Source organism: Theobroma cacao, chromosome 9 (genome assembly GCF_000208745.1).
Source record: "Theobroma cacao cultivar B97-61/B2 chromosome 9, Criollo_cocoa_genome_V2, whole genome shotgun sequence".
Taxonomy (NCBI): Eukaryota; Viridiplantae; Streptophyta; class Magnoliopsida; order Malvales; family Malvaceae; genus Theobroma; species Theobroma cacao.
In genome coordinates this window covers 4,847,638-4,868,037 of record NC_030858.1, presented here as the reverse complement: position 1 = coordinate 4,868,037, position 20,400 = coordinate 4,847,638, and the positions used below count along the sequence as shown (strand labels likewise).

At 36.4% G+C, this 20,400-nt stretch overlaps 5 protein-coding genes and 1 pseudogene across 6 annotated transcripts; 1 reads left to right on the top strand and 5 right to left on the bottom strand.

Moving 5' to 3' along the window:
* Positions 31–2,512, bottom strand: LOC18588445 (F-box/LRR-repeat protein At4g29420). Its single transcript, XM_007012856.2, has 2 exons — positions 1,949–2,512; positions 31–1,641 (listed from the first exon to the last, which is right to left on the bottom strand). Exons 1-2 carry the CDS (start codon positions 2,400–2,402, stop codon positions 749–751), a joined length of 1,347 nt encoding a protein of 448 aa, XP_007012918.2. The 5' UTR covers positions 2,403–2,512; the 3' UTR covers positions 31–748.
* Positions 2,623–4,405, top strand: LOC18588444 (40S ribosomal protein S15a-5). Its single transcript, XM_007012855.2, has 3 exons — positions 2,623–2,824; positions 3,705–3,865; positions 4,047–4,405. The coding sequence occupies exons 1-3, from the start codon at positions 2,695–2,697 to the stop codon at positions 4,143–4,145; spliced, it is 390 nt and encodes a 129-aa protein (XP_007012917.1). The 5' UTR covers positions 2,623–2,694; the 3' UTR covers positions 4,146–4,405.
* On the bottom strand, positions 5,477–8,458 carry LOC18588443 (probable caffeoyl-CoA O-methyltransferase At4g26220). 2 transcript variants are annotated; one of them, XM_007012853.2, is made up of 6 exons: positions 8,317–8,458; positions 7,254–7,332; positions 7,097–7,176; positions 6,526–6,670; positions 6,197–6,328; positions 5,477–6,026 (listed from the first exon to the last, which is right to left on the bottom strand). In XM_007012853.2, exons 2-6 carry the CDS (start codon positions 7,320–7,322, stop codon positions 5,736–5,738), a joined length of 717 nt encoding a protein of 238 aa, XP_007012915.2. In that variant the 5' UTR covers positions 7,323–7,332; positions 8,317–8,458; the 3' UTR covers positions 5,477–5,735. The 2 variants fall into 2 exon arrangements, with proteins under 2 accessions (XP_007012915.2, XP_017982021.1); XM_018126532.1 differs by having other exon boundaries at positions 7,254–7,338; positions 8,317–8,457.
* LOC18588442 lies at positions 8,656–10,009 on the bottom strand (annotated as a pseudogene).
* On the bottom strand, positions 12,512–17,583 carry LOC18588441. The gene is made up of 7 exons (XM_007012847.2): positions 17,238–17,583; positions 16,973–17,105; positions 16,790–16,893; positions 16,142–16,313; positions 15,878–16,018; positions 15,405–15,696; positions 12,512–15,271 (listed from the first exon to the last, which is right to left on the bottom strand). The coding sequence occupies exons 1-7, from the start codon at positions 17,399–17,401 to the stop codon at positions 12,810–12,812; spliced, it is 3,468 nt and encodes a 1,155-aa protein (XP_007012909.2). The 5' UTR covers positions 17,402–17,583; the 3' UTR covers positions 12,512–12,809.
* LOC18588440 (probable phospholipase A2 homolog 1) lies at positions 18,531–19,877 on the bottom strand. Its single transcript, XM_007012846.2, has 4 exons — positions 19,406–19,877; positions 19,222–19,261; positions 18,993–19,112; positions 18,531–18,838 (listed from the first exon to the last, which is right to left on the bottom strand). The coding sequence occupies exons 1-4, from the start codon at positions 19,511–19,513 to the stop codon at positions 18,657–18,659; spliced, it is 450 nt and encodes a 149-aa protein (XP_007012908.2). The 5' UTR covers positions 19,514–19,877; the 3' UTR covers positions 18,531–18,656.

The following is a 20,400-nucleotide window of genomic DNA, read 5'->3' as shown; positions in this document are numbered from 1 at the left end:
AAAATTAGGGAAAAGAATACAGCCTTTATCAAAGAGAATACGACAATGAAAGTGCCATTGATTTATTTTTTCCAGCTACAGAATCAACATTTATTAATGAAACACAAACATGATGTAGAAGGCTAGCAATTCAGCACCACGTTCTGAAAACAAAGGATATTTACATTTTTAACCAATGGAATTGTGCTTTGCAGAAAAATACAACCTGCAAAAGGATTCCTGAAAGAAAATACTAATATACCCTATTTACAAGACAACAACCAAGTATCAGCTCGGTGATGCTTGGTTTTCTTTCCTCCTTTTTCCCCTTTTCTCTTTCCTTCTGCTGGAAGGCAGGATGCTGAGGTAGTTGGTGTTAAACTCTGTTGTTATTCATCTAAATTGTGCAGTCACTTAAAACCAATGGAGTTTGCTGCAGGATTCAGGACAGAGATGCATCAGAAGATGTAAGAACCCATCTGTGCAGTTTGGGCTGTAGAAGGCCAGACATGTATGCAATGCTGCAAGCCATTATGCTTTCACTTTCCAAGCAACTAACTAATTCATTTGTACAGGTGATATACTTGCTAGTGTCCCCATAAAACTAAACTTTTTGTACATCTACAGACACAATCCTTGTTCTAACTACTTTAGGTTGCTGAAAAAGTGTCTTGTTTTTCATTGGGAAGATTAAACCAGAGAAACAACAGACAGATAGCACAAAAGATTAAGCATTCCCATTTCCTTCCAAGAAAGGAGGATTACCAAATTAAATGCCAACAAAGACCCAGGTATCTTTTGATCCTTCCTTCCACATTCCCCATCTCCATCTTACTCTTGGACCATAAGTTGTACACCTAGAGATGAGGCTACTAGCAGCTCTAGAATCTTCTTTAGGGTGGAGGAGTAATGCCATGTCTGATAAGTTGGTGCATTTATCCAAGATAGAGTAAATAAATGACAGGGTAACTTCAATATCGTACACAACTAAATGTGCCACAATCTCTGTCAACTCCTTCATTGCATTCCTATCTTTCAAACCTCCTTTGCGAAAGCAAATCTCTGCTTCTGACCAAGCCCCAGGGCCTAAATTAAGAGATATTACATTTGGAAACACATCAAACAATGCTTCCAAGCCAAATTTTCTTGTTTCAAGAGCTTCATTCCATTTGAGAGAATCCACTGTCAGCTTCTTAATTGATTTACCAGACGTAAACATGCCAAGGAGGCTACAAAGACTTGAAGATTCAAGCAGAAAGTTTTCCAAATTACAAAACTCTTTCACTCTAAAATCATACACCTCCTCAACTGAAAGATGGAAATCAGACAACAATGGGGTATCAAGCACAAGTGATTTTGGCTTAACACATTTCAGTCTGAGTTTCACCAGGTTGGGAGCAGAGATAGTCAAAGAAAGCGGAGCATTTGAGACTGTCCATAAGCAGGCTTTAAGATGCAAGAGATGAATCTTCGGATCTTTAAGTCCTCCAACACCAACCAAATTCAGAACTCGAAGAGAAGGAAAGCAATCATTAATTTTGCTTAGGTCCTCATCCTCAAGCCTAATAAATTCAAGTGTCAAATTTGTTAGCCTAGTCATCGGATTCAACCCATCAACTGAAAGCCAAGCATTCTTCAGCTCTAGTTCCATAAGATTATTGCCTACAGACACATAACAAAAGCAATGGCCTTTGCATAAGATACAATATAAATTAACAAAAAAAGAAAAGCTTTAGCCTATAAGGCAACAAATTTAAAATTGATGCTTAATTCATTTCACAAGGTGTGCTTAACCATCTTTCATAATCCCACTTCTCATAATTTTAAAGCAAGTTAATTGCCTTCCAACATTAAATCAAACCCCCCCCCCCATTTGCCTTAAAACCACTCCATTAAGCTCAATTTCAAACTAATTCTCCTATTTTCAATGCCAAAATAAGTAAGAAATGGAAACGGCCGAGGAACTTACAACACGAAGAAATCAAGCTCAAAACGTCAGATTTCCTCCAGCAAGACTGGATCCAAAAATCCGAAATCGACAACTTCCTTAGGTCCCCGCAAATTTTCGGCAACCACTCCTTCACAAACCCCACATCGGACAAATACAAATCATCCGACTCGTCATCCACGTCATCGTACGAGATTTCCCTGAGCGACTTATCAACTCCGATCGACACTGAGTTAAGACATCGAGATTCGCGGACAAGGTTGTTGAAGATTGCCTTGAAGGGAGTGACGTGGGCCTCGGTCTCCGGCGAGCGGGATTTGAGGTAGCGAGACAAATTGCATAGGAGGTTAACAGAACGGACCTCGTGTGAGAGGGAGTTTAGTGTTTTGGAGGCGAGTCGGCACCGAGCAAGGTCGGTGGAATCGGTGAGTCGATTCAGGATTTCCACGACAAGAGGTTGAGGTAGATCCTCCATTTCAGAAAACGAAGTGGAGAAAAAAAAAAAGACTAGACAGCAGATTGGAAGGTGTTAGAATTGTTTCACATGATTTACCGGTCTTTACAACCATTCAGAATCTGGCCAAGTTACGAAATGACCATGTATTTTCGTGTAATAGCCAAAATGCCATTTTAGGTTGCCTGTTAGATTACAGTAATACCCCTAAATGATATGGTAGAGTTTTTAAAATGTAATGCGATTGAAACGGAGGTTTTGGCCGTCATTCGGGGTTTAGCCGGTTAGCTTTAAGAACTGGTTTGAGAGAGAGATGGGGAGGAGGATACTGAACGATGCGTTGAGGAAAATTGTGAATGCGGAGAGGAGGGGCAAAGCCACGGTGGAATTGCAACCAATCTCCACCGTCATGTCTTCCTTTCTCAAGATCATGAAATATCGAGGTAAGCTTCTTTATTTTTTGTTTTTATTTTTTTTTAATTCGCAGTTTTACTAATGGGTTTTGGTTATTTTGGTTAATAACAATGAATTTTTGCTCGATTTTAAATTGTTATTGAGTAATCTCAAGGATTAGTTATGGTTGTACTGACCCAGTAAAAAAGTTTAGAAATTTGCTTCTTGTTTGTTGAACTTCTCTGCAATGCTTAAATTGGGGCTTTATTGTGCAGGAAATTAGTGTTATCTGATGTCAAATCATTAATGCGTATGCTTATGCTTATGTGTGTCTAAGAGTTAACTTATATAGTATATTTCTTTACTTGGTTACACTCATTTTTATTGGTTTGAAGTTTTGTGTGAGATAAAATTTTGGATGTTTTAAGCCGCTGGTTCACTTTTAAACTGGACCTATAATCTTAACATATGAAGGTTAATCAGTTTTTGCCACTTGAGTTACCTAATCCAGTATGCATTTGAAGGGCAATGGGCATTTCTTTGATAGCTGCAGAATTTTTATGAAAATAATATCTTCCTTTGTGATTCTATTTGATTTTCAACTTTACTCGAAACTCAGTAACAGTTGGGCTGTTCAGTTCATTACCAGATTTCATGGTTTTTATCTTTGTGTGCCCTTTTATTTCATCAATATGGCGTGGATGGGAGTTCTGAGAAATTTCTCCTCGCTTTTTGTCAAATAGAGCTTTGTTTTTGGAAACCATTAGGCATAGGGCTCTGTATGATGCATTGGCACAGTCATAATCTTTGGGACTAATGAGGCTAAAAGTCTAGATGTCTTTTATATTTAGACTTGTGGCTACTGCCCACTGCTGAATCTTGTGCTTGTTGCTGTGTCATTACCTTCTTTGTAATTTTTCTTTTTGAAAGGATACATCAAGAATTTTGAGGTTTATGATCCACATAGAGTGGGGAGGATAACAGTTGAACTGCAAGGCAGGGTAAATGATTGCAAGGCACTCACTTACAGGCAGGACATCAAAGCGAAGGATATTGAAAAGTACACAACACTTAAACTTCCAACACATCAGGTTTGTTAAAAGTCATTGTATTTTGAGTGTTTCAATTATTCATTGCCATAACTTTGTGAAGAAAGTGCTGGCTAGAAGGAAAGCAAATATACCAGCTATGTCTGTATAATCCCTCATATCATGAGATGATGACCTTTTATAGTTTAATACTTACCTTGTCCTTTAAAAATCTCATTTGCAGTGGGGTTATGTTGTGATTTCAACTCCAGATGGTATTTTGGATCATGAAGCAGCCATTAGTAGGAATGTAGGTGGGCAGGTTCTTGGTTATTTTCATTAGACTTGTCTGTCTTTCTACTCTCTTTTAGATGGGGAAAAAGAGAAGACTAGTACTTTGAGCTCTGGTTTATCTGTGAACTTTCAATCAATATTTATCTGAATTTTGTATCATTAAATATCAAATGCTGGAATGTAACTTTTGGATTAATGTCTCAATTAGTTCTGATTTTTGTAATAATTGAACTACAAAAGCAAACCTTGCTCTTTTTGCGGAGAAAAGTACTTTTAGCTACTGTCGGTTTTTTCAGTATTTTGATTTAAGATGAGTGTAAATATCATTTTAGAATTTTGATGCTGCAAACATTATTTGTCTCAAATTTTGAAGTGCCACAGGTGGTGTGCCAATGAAGGCTTTGCACCTCTGATATGCCCCATTTTTATTGTAATACCATTAGTATTTGCTAAGATTCTAGTTCAAAATGTTTCACTCAGCTACACCAGTCCAAGGGAAAATGTATGATATCAAATTTGGAACAAAAATGCTCTTAAGTTAGAGCTAGTACTATTTAAACTTAAAGGAATCTTTGTTTTTCCGCTTTTAGCAATAGAAGTTATTTCGCCTTTGCTGGAATTCTTTTTCAGATTGGTGGTCAAGCAATTTAAAAATCTGAATAGTTTCCAATTATTTTGTAAACTTGGTCTCCCATAGGTTGACCAATATTTTACTCTTGAATGTTATGTATTTCATTCCTTCCGCAGCCTTGGTGTAATAGTTGAAATGGTACTAGGCAGCTGTTCTTTTGTCTCAGCGTCATTGCAATTTGCTTGACAGCTTGAGATATAAATCTGCAAATCTAGCTGACTGCTTTGCAAGAGAGACATCAGGGCTATGAATATATAGTGAAGAAGTCCGTGCAGGTCCAAGGAAACAGGCATAATGTAGTTCTTGGTGGTGGACGGCTAAACCCATCACATTTACAAGGCTAATATATATGATTCGTAACGGTACGGATTATGCTTTCTGAACCAACATAGCTCAGGAGTTTAATGGGAGTAATTCTGGAGCCAGTACTGAGATGAGGCTGTGTCACAGAGGAAATGAAAACACAGCGTTCCACTGGAATTGTTAAGGCATGCGAAAGTGCAGTAGATTCTTCTCCCTCTTGATTGGGTTCAACCAGGTAGACTGTGATGCAACTATTGCTTTTCCTGTGCTGGTTGCATAAACATTTGCTCCAAGGAGAAAGGCATATATCTACTGCTACATTAATGGCTTAACACATCTGAGTGCAGATTCTTTTTTTGAACATCCAAAAGTGCAGTACCAAAACAATGCAGTGAATACATAATATAAAAAATAATACAAGAACTAAGCAGAATTAACCAATGATGATAACAATGTTGGGATGAATGCTTAATTATCAATTTTAAAAGTCTGAGCCTCTACATCACTGATGTCCTTTGAAATCTGACCTACGAAATAAAATTTGAACAGAACGGTAACTTTGAAGAATATGAATATTCATTGATTGAAGAGTAACTCATACAGCAGTTATTGAAACTGAAACTGATACTTCTGAGGCTAAGAAGAACTATAAACAAGCGCAATGGTGTAGCTTTGTCGAGCCTAACAATTTATAACTTCAAGAATTCAGAGAATACGCCTGCAGATTGTGATCCCATCACCTAGTGGTGCAAGTGAAATTTGGACACGAGAATCAGCTGCAAGCAATTTGTTAACGTCCAGTGTTCTCTGCCTGCCCTCTCTCATTGCCTCTGGAGTGCTCTGTTCAGACAATGCAACTGTTCCTGCCCACAGTGTGTTATCATATACAACAATCCCACCTACCTTCACCAATTTCATCAATCTCTCATGGTAGTTCCAGTAATTGATCTTGTCAGCATCAATAAAAGCAAAGTCAAAGCCGTTTTCATTTCCAGGCTGCAACAAATCCACAATCCCACAATGAGAATTACCCCCCATAACATAAAAGTGAAATATTAGCAAAAATCTTGATTTGGATGACAAATGCAAGATGCTAAGCAACGAAATGTAGAACTTATGGAATATAAAATGATTTTGTACTAGGACAACTAAGAAGGAATCCTTACATCTTCAAGAAGCTGATCAAGGACAGGTAAAGCTTCAGACTCTATGAAGTCAATTTTGTTATCAACACCAGCTCTTCTGATAATTGGTAACCCTATCTCATATGCCTCTCGATTCATATCTATGGCTACAATCTGCACTAACATGCACAGTTAAAAAAGTATAGAGAACATCAAGTAAATGGTCTTCAAGACAGTTTCATACAAAGCGAGTAAAAAAGCCCTTAGAGGAAATCAGGGTATACTTGCATGTTATTTTACACAGGTCCACATGCAGATTGTTTACTCTTGGACTAAGATATTAGTCTTTATAGAATAGATGGATTGTTTACCTTGCCATCTTCAGGAATTGTAAGAGCAGTAAGGAGAAGAGAGTATCCAGTGAAAACTCCAACTTCAATTGTCCTTTTTGCATTTATTAGCTTCAAGAGCAAGGCAATTAGCTGCCCTGCATCAGGTGCAGTAGCCATTACAGCCCTGGAAAGTAACAAGTTAATTATGCTCCTGGATAAAATGCTACAAAGTCCAAGACAATCACTTCACTTTAGAAGCTAACAGAGTACATGGTTATCTAGTTGTAAATATACCATTTATTGTCTTTGGCTCCATTGGTTAAGAGGTCTAGAAACAAATCAATTTTCATTGTTGGTGAAATTTTAAGGGCTCTGATTATGGACTTTATGCCCTCTGAACTGAATCATTTTAAGAACCACAAGTTATCAGTTTATATTATTGGTTTTTACTGCTCCAATGTGGAAACTAAGATTAGAGCCAATGGTTTCACCCTGTGGTGCTTGGAGCACCTACTGAATCTACTTTGGTTTGAGTCAATTACCAAGAAAATGAGAGTGGTAGGCGAAAAAAAAATTTTAACTAAAATGAATGTGAAGAGTACCATATTACCTTGGGTGGGTAGCAGTGATATCCCTTAGCTCTTTCAAGTGCTCTGATTCACGGGGATACACACTAGTCCCTAGGATATACTGCCACATTATTGTAGTATCTATTAAGAATCTAAACAACAGAATAAGAAATAAAATGATTGAGAGATATACTATACCTGATACAGTTCTTCACTCTGCAGTAATCCCTTACTGAAACTTGTTGATTCTTTCTTTTCATTATCCATAGCTCTCAAACTGTTTCTACCAATAACTCACATTTTACAATAGAAAACAATTGCTAGGAAACTAGTTCTAAAAGTCCACGATGAAATGTAATTGTAACATGGTTTATAAGTTGGGAGTCATAGTCACCACTAACATTCATGACTCAAGTCCAATATTTATGAGACCACATATAACATCAATAGCACAACTAATATTATCAGTCAAGGTTTTAATTGGAACATAAATTAACCAATGGCAACCCAAAGTTGTTAAGGGGAAACATTTACCAAAATTTTGCTAATGTTTATTACAGGAGGGAAAACACAATTTGATCAAATTCAATATGTATAATTCGATGATAATACATTTTAGAGTTAGAAATATTAGTTACAGTTGAAAAACATGATCAGATTTAGGTCCAGAAAGTAGTTGTGAGAAAACAGAACAGGACTTACCTATCCTACGCATTCATTTGCTACAGATCAAAAGTGACTTAACTTCGAATTTTCAAGGAAAACCAAAGTTTGTTAATCGGTGTTTCCAAGAAACAACTTACATTAGTCCAATCAAATCAATAAATCCCAAAAAGTATCCTAATCATTGACCACTCCTTATCAAAACCCTCATTCCCAAAAGCAATAACCTTTAACAAATAAACCAACCAAAAGTTTTCTGTTTCAATTTGAATTATCTGCATAAACATATCAATAGAAACATGAAGTTCATAATTAAAAGGGCAAGCGAGTCGATCCTTGAGTCCCGTGGCAAATGAAACAATAGAAGGATCCTGTTTGGACAAGAAGTACCAATATGCAGATACAAAGTTCAAAACTTTGAAACATAGATAAGACGGGAAGAAGATGAACCCGTATATCAACAGAAAGTTTCGTTTGGTGTGAAAGGTTATCGAGATGATTAGATTTGATTAAGTTGAGCTATCTAATAATAGCCTTCACAGCAGGAGAAATTCCCACAGTTTTAAATGCGGACCAAAATAATTGAGAGATAGATTACCCCGGAGATGTGAACAAGGTGCTGGCTTTGACCCTTATTGCCGTTTCAGATAGCAGCGATCAGGAAAACGTCGATGATCCCAATTGTCTCAATTCGTGAAAAGAAAAATAAGGTACAAAGAGATTGTTTTGGTGACTAAAAAGTTTGGGTTGTTTTCGGTCTAAACACGTGACGTCCTGTACTCAAGCATGTAAGAACGACGTGACATGTCAGAATGCAGCCACATATGCATATAAGAACAACAGCTCTACATTAATTCTTTCTTTGTCTGGCTAAAGCGGGAATAAATTTGGGAGCGGACAATAAGATTAGGATATCATTGTCACACGTCGTTAGTTCATTGCCACTCACCCAAAGTGAATTGTGATTCAACTTTTGTGCTAATCTTATTTTCATCCGAGTGTTCTGATGCTTATTGTCAGTAAATAGTGGGATCTTCCAACATGCTTTCATTTATTTCAAGATCCTTGGGAGAAGTGAAGAAGAACATCAGCATATACGCCTGCAAATGGTCATCCCATCACCACATGGAGCAAGAGAGATTTCCAGGCGATGATCAGTTGCAATGGATTTGTTAAACTCGATTATGGACCTCCTGGAATCCCTTCTGTCTTCTGAAACAGCCTCTTCAGGTAGAGCAACCGTGCCTCTCCAGAGAGTGTTGTCATAGATGATTAGGCCACCAACCTTCACTAGCTTCAAAATTCTCTCATGATAATTCATGTAATCATCCTTGTTCGCATCAACAAATGCAAAATCAAAACTCCCTTCACTCTCTTTCTGATGAAATAAAAAAACAAAGAAGAAAATGAGTTTGACTCATTGGAGTTCGAGAATTGTAATACAAAATGGGAATAGAGATTTATAGGGTGGATATTTAGTGCTTAAATTTTTTAGAAGCTTGTCCAGAACTGGTATAGCTTGGGACTCGATGAAGTCGATTTTGTGTTCAACACCAGCTTTTCGGATAATGGGCAGACCAATCTCATATGTTTCCCTGTTTATATCTATGGCTACAATCTGCAAAGATGAATTTCACTTATGTATAAGGAGATTATGGCAAATAGACTTATCAGAGACAATGAAATGGAGAGGTGCAGTGCAAATACCTTGCCATCATCTGGGATGGAAAGAGCTGTCAGGAGAAGAGAATACCCAGTATAAACACCAATTTCGATTGTCTTCTTTGCATTCACTATCTTAAGGAGCATCCCCATTAACTGAGCTGCATCGGGCGCAGCACTCATGAAGAACCTGGAAAAAAAATAGGACTATCAGTGTCCCTGGCAGATACCTCAGAATTGTTTCTTCTGCTTTGCAGATAATCAAAATGCAATCACACAGTTTTAAAACGAATGTTATCGTTTCTTCATGTTAATTTCAGACAATGAAATCCAACAGGAATAATCCGATAAAACAGTCAATAAAGAAAGATTTACCATGGATGGTTTGCAGTAGCAATCCTGAGCTCCGTGAGAGGTGCTGGTTCCCTAGGGTACACGCTGGTTTCCATGATATACTGTCACATAAAATTGCCCCATAAGAACTTCGCTCCATTTCTTTATAAAGGATCACTGAAAACTGCATAAACTGATACATTGAAAGAATTGATGAAAGATACCTCATACAAGTCAATACTCTGCAACAACCCTTTATAATGCTTGAGAAGTGATTTATTCGGGGTATTTTCCATTCTCTGCAACAACGTGCTTGAGAAACAAGGACACAATTTTGTTACTGTGCTATTAAAGTCGTAGGAATTCATATGGTTAATAAATTAAATCTCTAACAAGAATGTTGAAGGAGAAAAGAAGGGTATACCTTAGTAGTTTCTTAGCCTAACAACTGATCATATGGATCGTGCAAAGGTCTGATGAAAGCTTAGAGAGCCTGCAGATGATGCTAAATATATGTGTATTAATATACAACTATAGATGAATTAAGCTCACACCAACTTGATGTCCTTTAAAAGTTTAAATAAATAAATTATTTATTCGATTTAAATTTCTTTCATTCTCAAGTATTTTCTCTAACTTAATTAACGCATTTTTCTGTTTTTATTTTTATTTTAAAAAAAGTGAAATATATATATCTATCATTAAATCAAATATTTAAATTTTTGATAAGTATATGTAAATGGGGTTGATGAAGCGTTGCAAACAAGTAAGAGATGTACTTGAGGTAACGGAGAGGAAGATTGAAGCAGTTTCTGAAGTACATGGCAATTGAAAGAGAATAAGAAAAGAATAGGTGTTCTAAATGAGAATAGGCTAAAGAGAAAAGCTTTGAGTAAAAGTCGGGTAATTCTGAAAGTGAAGGAGAAAGTCTCTTTTTTTAATTGTGAAGGCTTTATATATAGTGTCAGAAGTAACGGTTACAAGAAAAAGTTTTAATACACGTAATGAATGATACCATTAAGGAGAAATTTAATGTTAGGTAACTGTTACTGAGAGTTAATATTGAGTAACGGTTAGAAACTTATTATGTGATTATTTAATGAGACTTGTTTTCGAGTAGGAGCTAATAGAGAAAAGTTGTACGTGAACAGGTACAAGAGAAGAAGTTATACGTAAATAGATATAAGAGAAGAAGCTATACGTGAATAGGCATAAGAGAAGAAGGTGTATGTGAACAAGTATATGAGAACAAGAAAGGAAGGTGAAACACTTGAACTTCAGAGAAAGGTTAAGAGAAATACATCTTAACTACTTCCATATCTGAGCCACCAAACCAAACTCTTCGAAACATCTCAAAATGAAAACAACCTATGAACTTTGACACCTATTCCAAATTACTTCATTGTCATCTCTGTGAAATTATTATTCTGTGCGAAATAGTTGTTCTACTTGTATTAATTGTTTCACATGGAGTAATGATCCACTTATTTTACTTGTTCTGCGTGAAGTAGTGCTTCACTTGTAATGGTTGTACTCATTATTCTTTATATAATGTTACACAATAAATTAATTTTTCAGATAATAAAAATTAACCAAAATCAACTATCTACAATGTATATATTAACTTTTAATTACGAGGAAGTTATCAAAATTTTCTTTTTCTCTACATTTTATCACATCATGAGAAAAATGCACTAGCTAGGAAGTAGGAACCCACGAGCTTTACATTCTTCCTGATCTTGTGAAGGTGCCCATGCACGTAAAGTTCAATGTAATTGTCAAATAAGAAGTATTTTTCCTTTTCTTTTAAATTAATAATTAATTATGCAAGGTAATTAAATCTTTGGGTAAAATATCTAGACATTTTGAAATTTTCATCAAAATTACATAAAAATCTGATGGTTTGAAAAATAGACATTTCGCTTCAAAAACCTTAATATCCTTAACAAAAAAAGTAAAAAGACTAAAATATCTTTTTATTTTTTATTTTTTTTATTTTTGAAAAAAACTTACTTCCAATTCTCTGACCAAATCCAATCCGACCTCTGCGGATTCGGCTGGATCTAGCTTGAAAGGTATTTAAAAAAAAAATTAAATGAAACATAAAGATTTATACAATATTGTAATCTTTGACATGCTCGAGAGTAAAATTACCTAAAAAATATTACTATAATCCTAACTATTGGACTTATGAGTTTGACGATAGATTTTTTTTTTGAGTAAAATATCTATTTCGTAAATTAATGAACTTCTATATAATTTTGATCAAAATTTAAAAGTGTTTAAATATTTTACCGTAAATCTCTTTCTTTCACAATAAAACCCTCGACAAATGATAGACATTTGATACTACAGTATTTGTATTACAGAAAAAAAGTTAAAAAGAAAGAAAAAACTGTCAAAATTAAGCAAAAGAATCAAGATACATGAGTTACAACAAGTGAATTAACCAAACCTACTATTTGTTTTGAAGTTCTGTACACGCAAAAGTTTATTAAGTAGTAGAAGTAGCCATTGAAACTACACCTTAACAAAAACATGGTCAACTTTGGTACAGGCCCGGTCATCGGAGAATGATGCCTGGTTTACCCAACAAGTCAAGGTAGAGAATACTAAGAAAGCCCTTGCACCCTTCCACACGATTTTATTGCATCCTTGGACAACATTAAATTGCTCGAGCAAAAGCAGGAATTTCACACAGAAGCCATGGCTGCAAATGATTTAGAGGGCATAATCGCTTGAATCATGTTAATATAGACATCATGCTCAATGGCTAAATTACTCTCTTCACATATTCATGTCCAAAAAAACTGATGATATTGCATGCTAATATAAGCCGAAAACACAACACTGAACCACCAAAACTCAGCCTGAGAAACTTATTCCACCCGATTCTCCAGTCTCTATTTATTACAGCAAGTTCCAAATCAAAGAAGTATATCAAACAAATCAATAAACAAATAATATTTTGATTCTAGTTGGACATGTTATATTTCACATTCCTATAAACCTCAAAAAGAACCTGTATAAACATGCACATAGAAACTAGTAGTGGTAATGTAACACATCTTATCAGAATGCCAAAAGCACCTATATTCATTGGCGATTCTGTCTGAGAGAATTTAAGTGTGCGGTCAAGATATCATAATCAGGAAGCTTTGGGTGAACATGACTAGCATTCTCCCTAGATGGTCCCGCTCCAATTGAAGTTTGAGCCTTCAAACTTTTGGCACTTCCTGATGATATAATCTTTGGGACAGAAGTGGATGGCTGTTCCTTTTCTGATGATTTCAAACTTCCATCAAATGAAGACCTTTTGGCATCTGAAACCAGCTTTGAAGTTGCTTGTGCTGCCGATCGGGGATGCTGAAAACTTTCCCAGTGATCTGAGTTCTTTTTCTGAGGCTGAGTCTTTGGCAGAGCTACATCAGCATTAGAACTCCTTGACGAGGAATTCTTCTCCCTACCATAGTCAGAAACTACTGCTGGCTCAGAGGAAACTGTAGCTTTAAGATTGGAACTTCTCCTTGAATTTGAAGGAGAGGCCTTAGTCCTTCGAGAAAAACCAGCATTTGAACGAGCACTTAAACTTGTTTTAGGAAGATCCTCATCAAAATCACCATTTCCTGAACCAAAATATGGGTCAGAGACCCTTAAGCTAGATCTTTTATTTTCTTCAAAGCTTGGAATTTTGTTATATTGGTCTTGGGTGCTACTAAAAGTTTGTTTTGGTTGTTCCTCCTCAGAGTCATCATCACTAGAATCGAAATAAGTAACTGATGTTCTCGTGCTGAGTTTTCTATTCACTTCTACTTCCCGTTTCTGACTGTGTGGCTCTTGACTGTAAGATCCAGAACTAACTGAAGCCTCCACTGCTGCAGGAGGGGATGATTGCTTACTTCTGGTCGATGGATGAGTGGCCGCCTCTATAGGGGATAGAGCATTGCCTTGCTGAATTTTTGAATATGGTAGTAGATGCCTATAACCCTTATTTCGAAGCCCACCTGTCAAGTTTCCAAAGTTCAATTCCTTACTTTCTTCCAGACTAGAATCTTTAGAAGGTTCAGTATCTTCCATGCCTTCAGCTAACTGGGGAGTGAAAATACTGTTTTCAGCTTGGTGGGAACCGATAATCTTTTTATGACTACCTATACTAGGATCAGTGTTCCTAACAAAATTAGATTTGTCTACCTCCTCTTCACTTTCTGAACTAGGGCTGTAATTATCAAAAGTCACGGGCAAGTCATCTCCATGTGAAGGAACTGCAGAGCTAGTTGAACTTTCAAAGAAGACAGGAGTAGACTGCTGCTCCGAAAAAATATGCGACTGTGAAATGGGCTTTGCAGATGACTCAACATTCTGCTCAATGCTCCAAGAATTTATACTTGTAAATGGATAAGTAGGTGATCTTTGACCTGGAGATGAAAAGTTCATACTGTATTCATGTACCTTATGCTCTTCCTCCAAATCAAAATTACATCCAACATTATCTGATCCATAATCATCAAAAACTGCTGAAGCATTGTCATAAGAATCTTTTGTTTCTTTTGTGCTTCTTTGAAGGCTTCCTTTATCATTGAGAAGAAAAGAATCGTCACCAGAATTATTTCCTGACTTCTGACGGTTTGAATTTGATACAACATCATCATCATCATCAGTAAAAGTACTTGAACGAGAATGAGATGAAGAATAGCTTGATTGCTTTCCGATCCTTACTTCATGATAATCAGCATTCTCAGAATTCTTTGTATCATGCAGTTCATTCACAAATAGCGCCCCAGTTTTGCCTGAGTTTCCCTTATAATTTTCTGACTTCTGCCGATTTAAATTAGAGACAACATCATGATCATCAGTAGAAGTGTTTGATTGAAAAAGAGAAGAAGAAGCGCTTGATTGTTCCCTGACCCTGACTTCATAATAATCAACATTCTGAGGATTCTTAATATCATGCAGTTCATTCACAAATTGCATCCCATTTTCACCTGAGTTTCTCTTCATACTTAATTCAGCAAAATGCTCCATCTGCCTGCCCTCAGATGAGTTTCTTTGAGAATATGCATCTGCAGTTCGATTATTCACCGATGGTTTTTCATTGAAGGAAGCTGCAGTAGACTTAAAGGAACCTTGAGTAGATTTATCACCGCTCCTCACAATGTTACTATAAACATTTTCAGCCTCCTCTACCCAGTTATGTTGTTCATTGCTGTCAGTTTGTTCATAATTCCTAGAATTCCTTCCATGAAGGGAAAAATTAACTGGATGTCCAGCAAGATGTTCATTTTGAGATGCTGAGCCAGCATACTTTTGCTCCCCATCTTTCATACCCTGAGCAGATGACATATGTGATTCTGTTGAATACTGCTGAGAGATATTTCCGCGGCTTGAAAGTTCAGCAGCAGCTCGGGCAGCCATACTTGCTCGCTCTGCAGATTCTGCAGCTGCCTGGGCAGCAGCAGTAGCATCCTTGAATTCCATATTCCAATGCTGCCTTGGTGAAGAGAAAGAATGCTCATTCCCAGAATATGAATTCCTAAATTCAATCCCTTGATTTTTAGTTCCTGCAAAACAGAGCACCCAAATATATACTAATAATTAACTGGCAAATGAATAAGCTAAATGAAAAAAAAAAAAAAGACAACAAGACACAAAGAGTCGATAGATCAGTATGTTTGAATCTAATAATTAACATACCATCAGGTTTTGAATTTGGAGGATGAGTTCCAGAGGACATTGAATTATCGGCTCTACTATTTGAATAATGAAAATTCTTAGGATGAGAAGATGATATTGAGCTGTGCTCATAGAAGCTTTCAGGCGCATCATTTTTTTCAATGTGTTGTGGAGCTTGAACATTAGGAGGTCCCTTATCATAATAAGGAACTTGAACACCTGGAGGTCTCTGCTCATAGAGAGTGGGTGAAGCTTGTGCATTAGGAGGATCTGCCAAAGTTTTGGAGGCCTCTGTAAAAGTATTAGGTCCATTCTGCACAAGTAAATTTATATGCAAAGAACATAAGTTGTTGAGCAAATCCTTCAATCTTTGACAAACAAATAACAATATACAACCACTTCATAATTGAATATTTCTCTGAGTATCCTAAGCGAGATTATATTGTTGGCACATCAAACAAAAAATAACCTTTTGTGCACTATACTAGTCTTACCAGCAAGTCATCATAAGGCTTTGATTCTTTTGCTCCAAATGATTCGGGGTCCCACTTGATGTTGTGCTCCTCAGCAATTGCAGTCAAAATTTTTAGTTTGGTTGGACCATCAGGTGCTTTCACAGATAATTTCTCAACCAACTAAAAGAAACAACATAAGCATCGGTCAATAATACTACTATCAAACTTCAGATTGGTCTAATATGCTGATTATTACATTTCAACTATTGTTCATTCCTGAGTAGACCTCCTGTTCAAACTCACCATACGACCAACACCACAATTAGGACGCAGTTCAAGAGCAGCAGAAGTGAATTCTTTTCCATATTTTGCTGTAAAATGTTTGGAGACATCCTTGAGTTCTGGTATCTCTTCACACCTTGCAGATGCAAATATGACACTTGCAATTGCTTCCTTCAAATCAATGGGACAGTTTCTGAAAATTCAAGTAAGCAAAATACAACCTAAAGTAATTAAAACAATAACAATCGGCAAAATTTAATCTGGCAGAAAGACCCAAAGATTTATAAAACCATCTCTCAATGAACCAGCCACTATACGTTTCTCCATCCATACATGTTTATCTGTTTATGCATTTAAGCACGCGTATCCAGCTATTTAAATTCAACGAAACAAAGAGGTGCCCTACACTCTAATGGAAAGCCACTTATTTCAAATCAAAGTAGTTTTTGGCAGTTGGATTGAATGTGACTTTCCCCAGAGATTAAGGCAACTTATGAGTTCCAAAGACCAAGTCCAATTGCTTTAACAATGGTGGTCTATTTTCCTCTATTTGTTCAAACATTTGCAAACTCAGTGAAAGTTTCACTAATTCCATAAGCATCTCTAGCAAAACATTCAAAGAAGAATAAAATCAAAATACAAAATACTAAAGAAAGTATTTTTACACACTTTTGGGCTTCAATGATGGGCATACGTGCCACAATAAGTTCACAGTATATCTCAAGAAGATTATATGCTGCCACAGTCTTTTCTTCCCTAACCACATGCTCAACCTGAAAAAAAAAAAACCCAAAATTAATACCACAAATACAAACAAAGTCAAGATTATAAAACTTTGATCAAATTGAATACCCGAATTCTGGCCGTCTGATCCTGCCCTGACTCCAGCAATTGAGCCAATTCCCTCTTTAACTGCTTAACCTGTGCTTCTCTCTTGTTCTTCATTAGCTTTATTCGCGGTATGGCTAGCTTTAAAGCTATCTTGCTGCATCAAGTCAAAATTCAAAAAACCAAAACCAATCAAAACTAAAAAAAGTCAAACGATCACTTCGTCTTCAATCGAAAAACCACCCAAAATTCAATCGATAAAACAATTAAAATTAAGAAAAAGAATTACCATTTGGCAGGCTTGAAGCTCCTGTGAAGCATATTTTTTTTTCTTTTTTTGGTGCGTGTCTGATAAATCGATAATAAGGGAGTGGAAGGGATTAAAAGGTTTTTTTTTTTTTTTTCAAGGGGCCGCAGAAAGTGAGATGTGATATCGATTTGAGCGATGATCATAAACGGAACCTTTGGGATCTTAGAGATGAAGAAAGTTATACGAATCGATTGGACTTTCGCGGAAATTGAATTTCGTTCTTTCCTTCTCGCCTTTTTCCGTTTTCTTTTCGAAAAAATAAACCTTCTGCCCTTTTTCCTGTTTCTTAATTTCTTGTGCTTGTCAGTAAACGAATCTGATTAGAACACTCAGATTGGGAACCGCGTAAGAAAAGCTGTGGGTCAGCATTTGATTAAGAGAGGGGACACGGAAATTCACATTCGGGATTTACCAGATTGCCCCTTTCAGTTTCTTTTCTTTTTTGTCTCCTAACCAGCTTTAGTTTTACGCCACGTGGACATAATTTTCTATCAAAACTCTGGGTAAGAAATAAAAGTCAAAGTAGCTTCTTAGAACCATACTCATGGTTGATCAACTTCATTTCTGCGGTAAGTAAGGATTCATATTCCAAGACTTTTTATTTTTGGTTTAATATTGCAAGAAAAATATGTTTTCTATTTCTTTTACGAGTATGCATTTATATTTTTGGATTTCTATCATAACACTTCTTGTTCTTACATTTTAATGATACGAAAATGTAATCCACAAAAAATTAATAGAATAAATGAAATTTATAAGATGTACTATTTAAGAGGTAATGTCCAAAATCTAGTAAAGTAACGTCACATTACCGTAATTATCAATTTTGAATATAAGATTAAAAAATTACGTAAAAAAATTAATAGAATTTCTAGTGATATAAATATATTTTGAATAATTATTAAAAATATTTATAATGTTAGATGATTAAGATATCAAAATTTCATGATAATGTCAACGGATTCAAGTCGCATATTAATTCCCTAGGAAAGAAGAAGCCATTATTGTTTTTGTTTTATAGTTTTCAACTTTGGCATAGTTCTTATGCTAGGTAATGCTACGAATATTAGTCTCCCAAAGAAGTAAATGTCATTATTGTTCAAAAATTCCTGCTGACATGACAACATGTCCGGTGAAACTTGTAAGTCGAAAGCCTCCACCATTTGGTTGCTAAACTAAATGGTGATTAGGTCAGTTTTAGCCAGTCCAATTGGTTGTGGGGTAAACATCAACTAGTGGCCAATCTGTAGATGCTGTTTTTGACAAACAAGAAAAATGAAAATTCTTGTTCTTCAATCTTCATTAAAAATACATGGCATCAAAATTCCCATCAAATGGAATAATCTACAGTTAAATGAGAAAATCCAATCAAATTCTCTCAAACTACAAGCTGAGAAATCAGAGTTCATCAAGCCTGGTGCCGCCTAAGCGGCTCAATAAGATGGCCATATCCATACCCTGCACCATGGTAGGCACAGCTGTTTCAATGGGGCAATTCCGAGAAAATCCAACCTTACCGGATTTTTGTACTTTCTTTATGCAGCTCTTAAACTTCTCATGGCATCCCACGTTAATCAAACCTGTGAACGAACGACTGCATTACGGTATTCTGTTTTACCTTCATTGTTATCAAACAATCTCAGAGAGAGGGAAACTAGTGCCAACAATTACAAATGGAAAAGTGGGCAGATTGGTAAATATGTCAATTATATAATGACGAGAGAATATTGGGACCTTTCTTCTCGACGCACTTGTCGTGGATCTTGCAACAAGCGTCTAGATCGTCGCACGGTTTTTCCCCGGGACAGCCAGACCACCCTACCCCGCAATACTTCCCGTATCGGATTCCAACCGCTTCATTCCATATTAGAAATTAATTAAGAAAAAGATTTAATGAAAAAACAAAAAAACCTAGTTGAATTCTCAAGTAGGTAATTCCAGAGATAAAGAAGATGGAACTCACAATTACAGTTTTCAGCTATGCAGGTTCTGCTACATTTTACCTGCGTAATTATATAAAATTACTGTTTCAACAACTAATTTTTGAAACGGAGTGAACAGAAAATTTAACAATTGGATTCGGTCATTTGAATTCTCATACTTATTGGAAAGAGGAATAGAGAGCTAGGGTTTTGAAAATATTAGACCTTGGAATCATTGGTGACGGAATCAGCGAAGCCTGTGAGGAAGACGAAGACGAAGGCAAACATTGCTACGACACGTGTCCGAGCAGGAATAACAGCACCGGACGGCATTCTGTCACCGATTCGTCGTTCAATACAAGTTTCTTTTCTTCCTCGAGTTGACCTACTGATTCAGGTCGTCATAACAATTTTGTCTAACATTGTTCTTCTTTCGAGCACGGTAAAGCCGCGCAACGACACAAGAAAATGAGGAAATTACGAAAAACCCCCTTCCAAGCATTGGGAGCTCCGGAGCCAAGTGCCAGCGCGGAATCCGTTCAATGGGCTGGACCAGTATTTCGTATGTGGATTTAATTCACTCGCGAATCGCGATCGACATTTACGCCTTCCTTCTTTATTTGTATATTTATTCAAGATATATCTTAATATAGATATTTTCAAGGTCAGAATGAATGTAGTAAGTAAAAGAGGACGAAATGCAGCAAAAGTTTGATGTGCTAGGTCTCTGATTACTTCTTTCCAGGCCGAAAAGAAAAAAGCTTTTGATCTTCATTTCCGGCAAATATCAAACCAAGAGCAATTGATGCTCTAGTATTTATCTCATATACTGGTCGAAATCCATCGCACTATATTGCTCAAATTCGAAATCAAGATTCAGGAGCAGCTTCATGGACAAATAAACTGAAGAATTAAACATAGATTGGTGACTGACACTATATTGATTATGTGATGGCCTTGATGAGATCCAAGTTTAAACCCAAATGACAGAAAAGCTCTTCATCTAGCAAATACAACCACTAAAATAGTAAAAATATGTCGGGGCGACCATTGGTGATCCCTGGACAGATGCCAACCAACTGTTAAAAGCACCAACAAAGCTGTTATCCTCTGCAAAGGAAATCTGAGTCACAGAAACTAGTTAAATATTATTAGTCCAGGTTAGGCCGTTAATGTTAGAATCGATCATCCAACCACGTCAAAAAGTTTGCTAACATTTG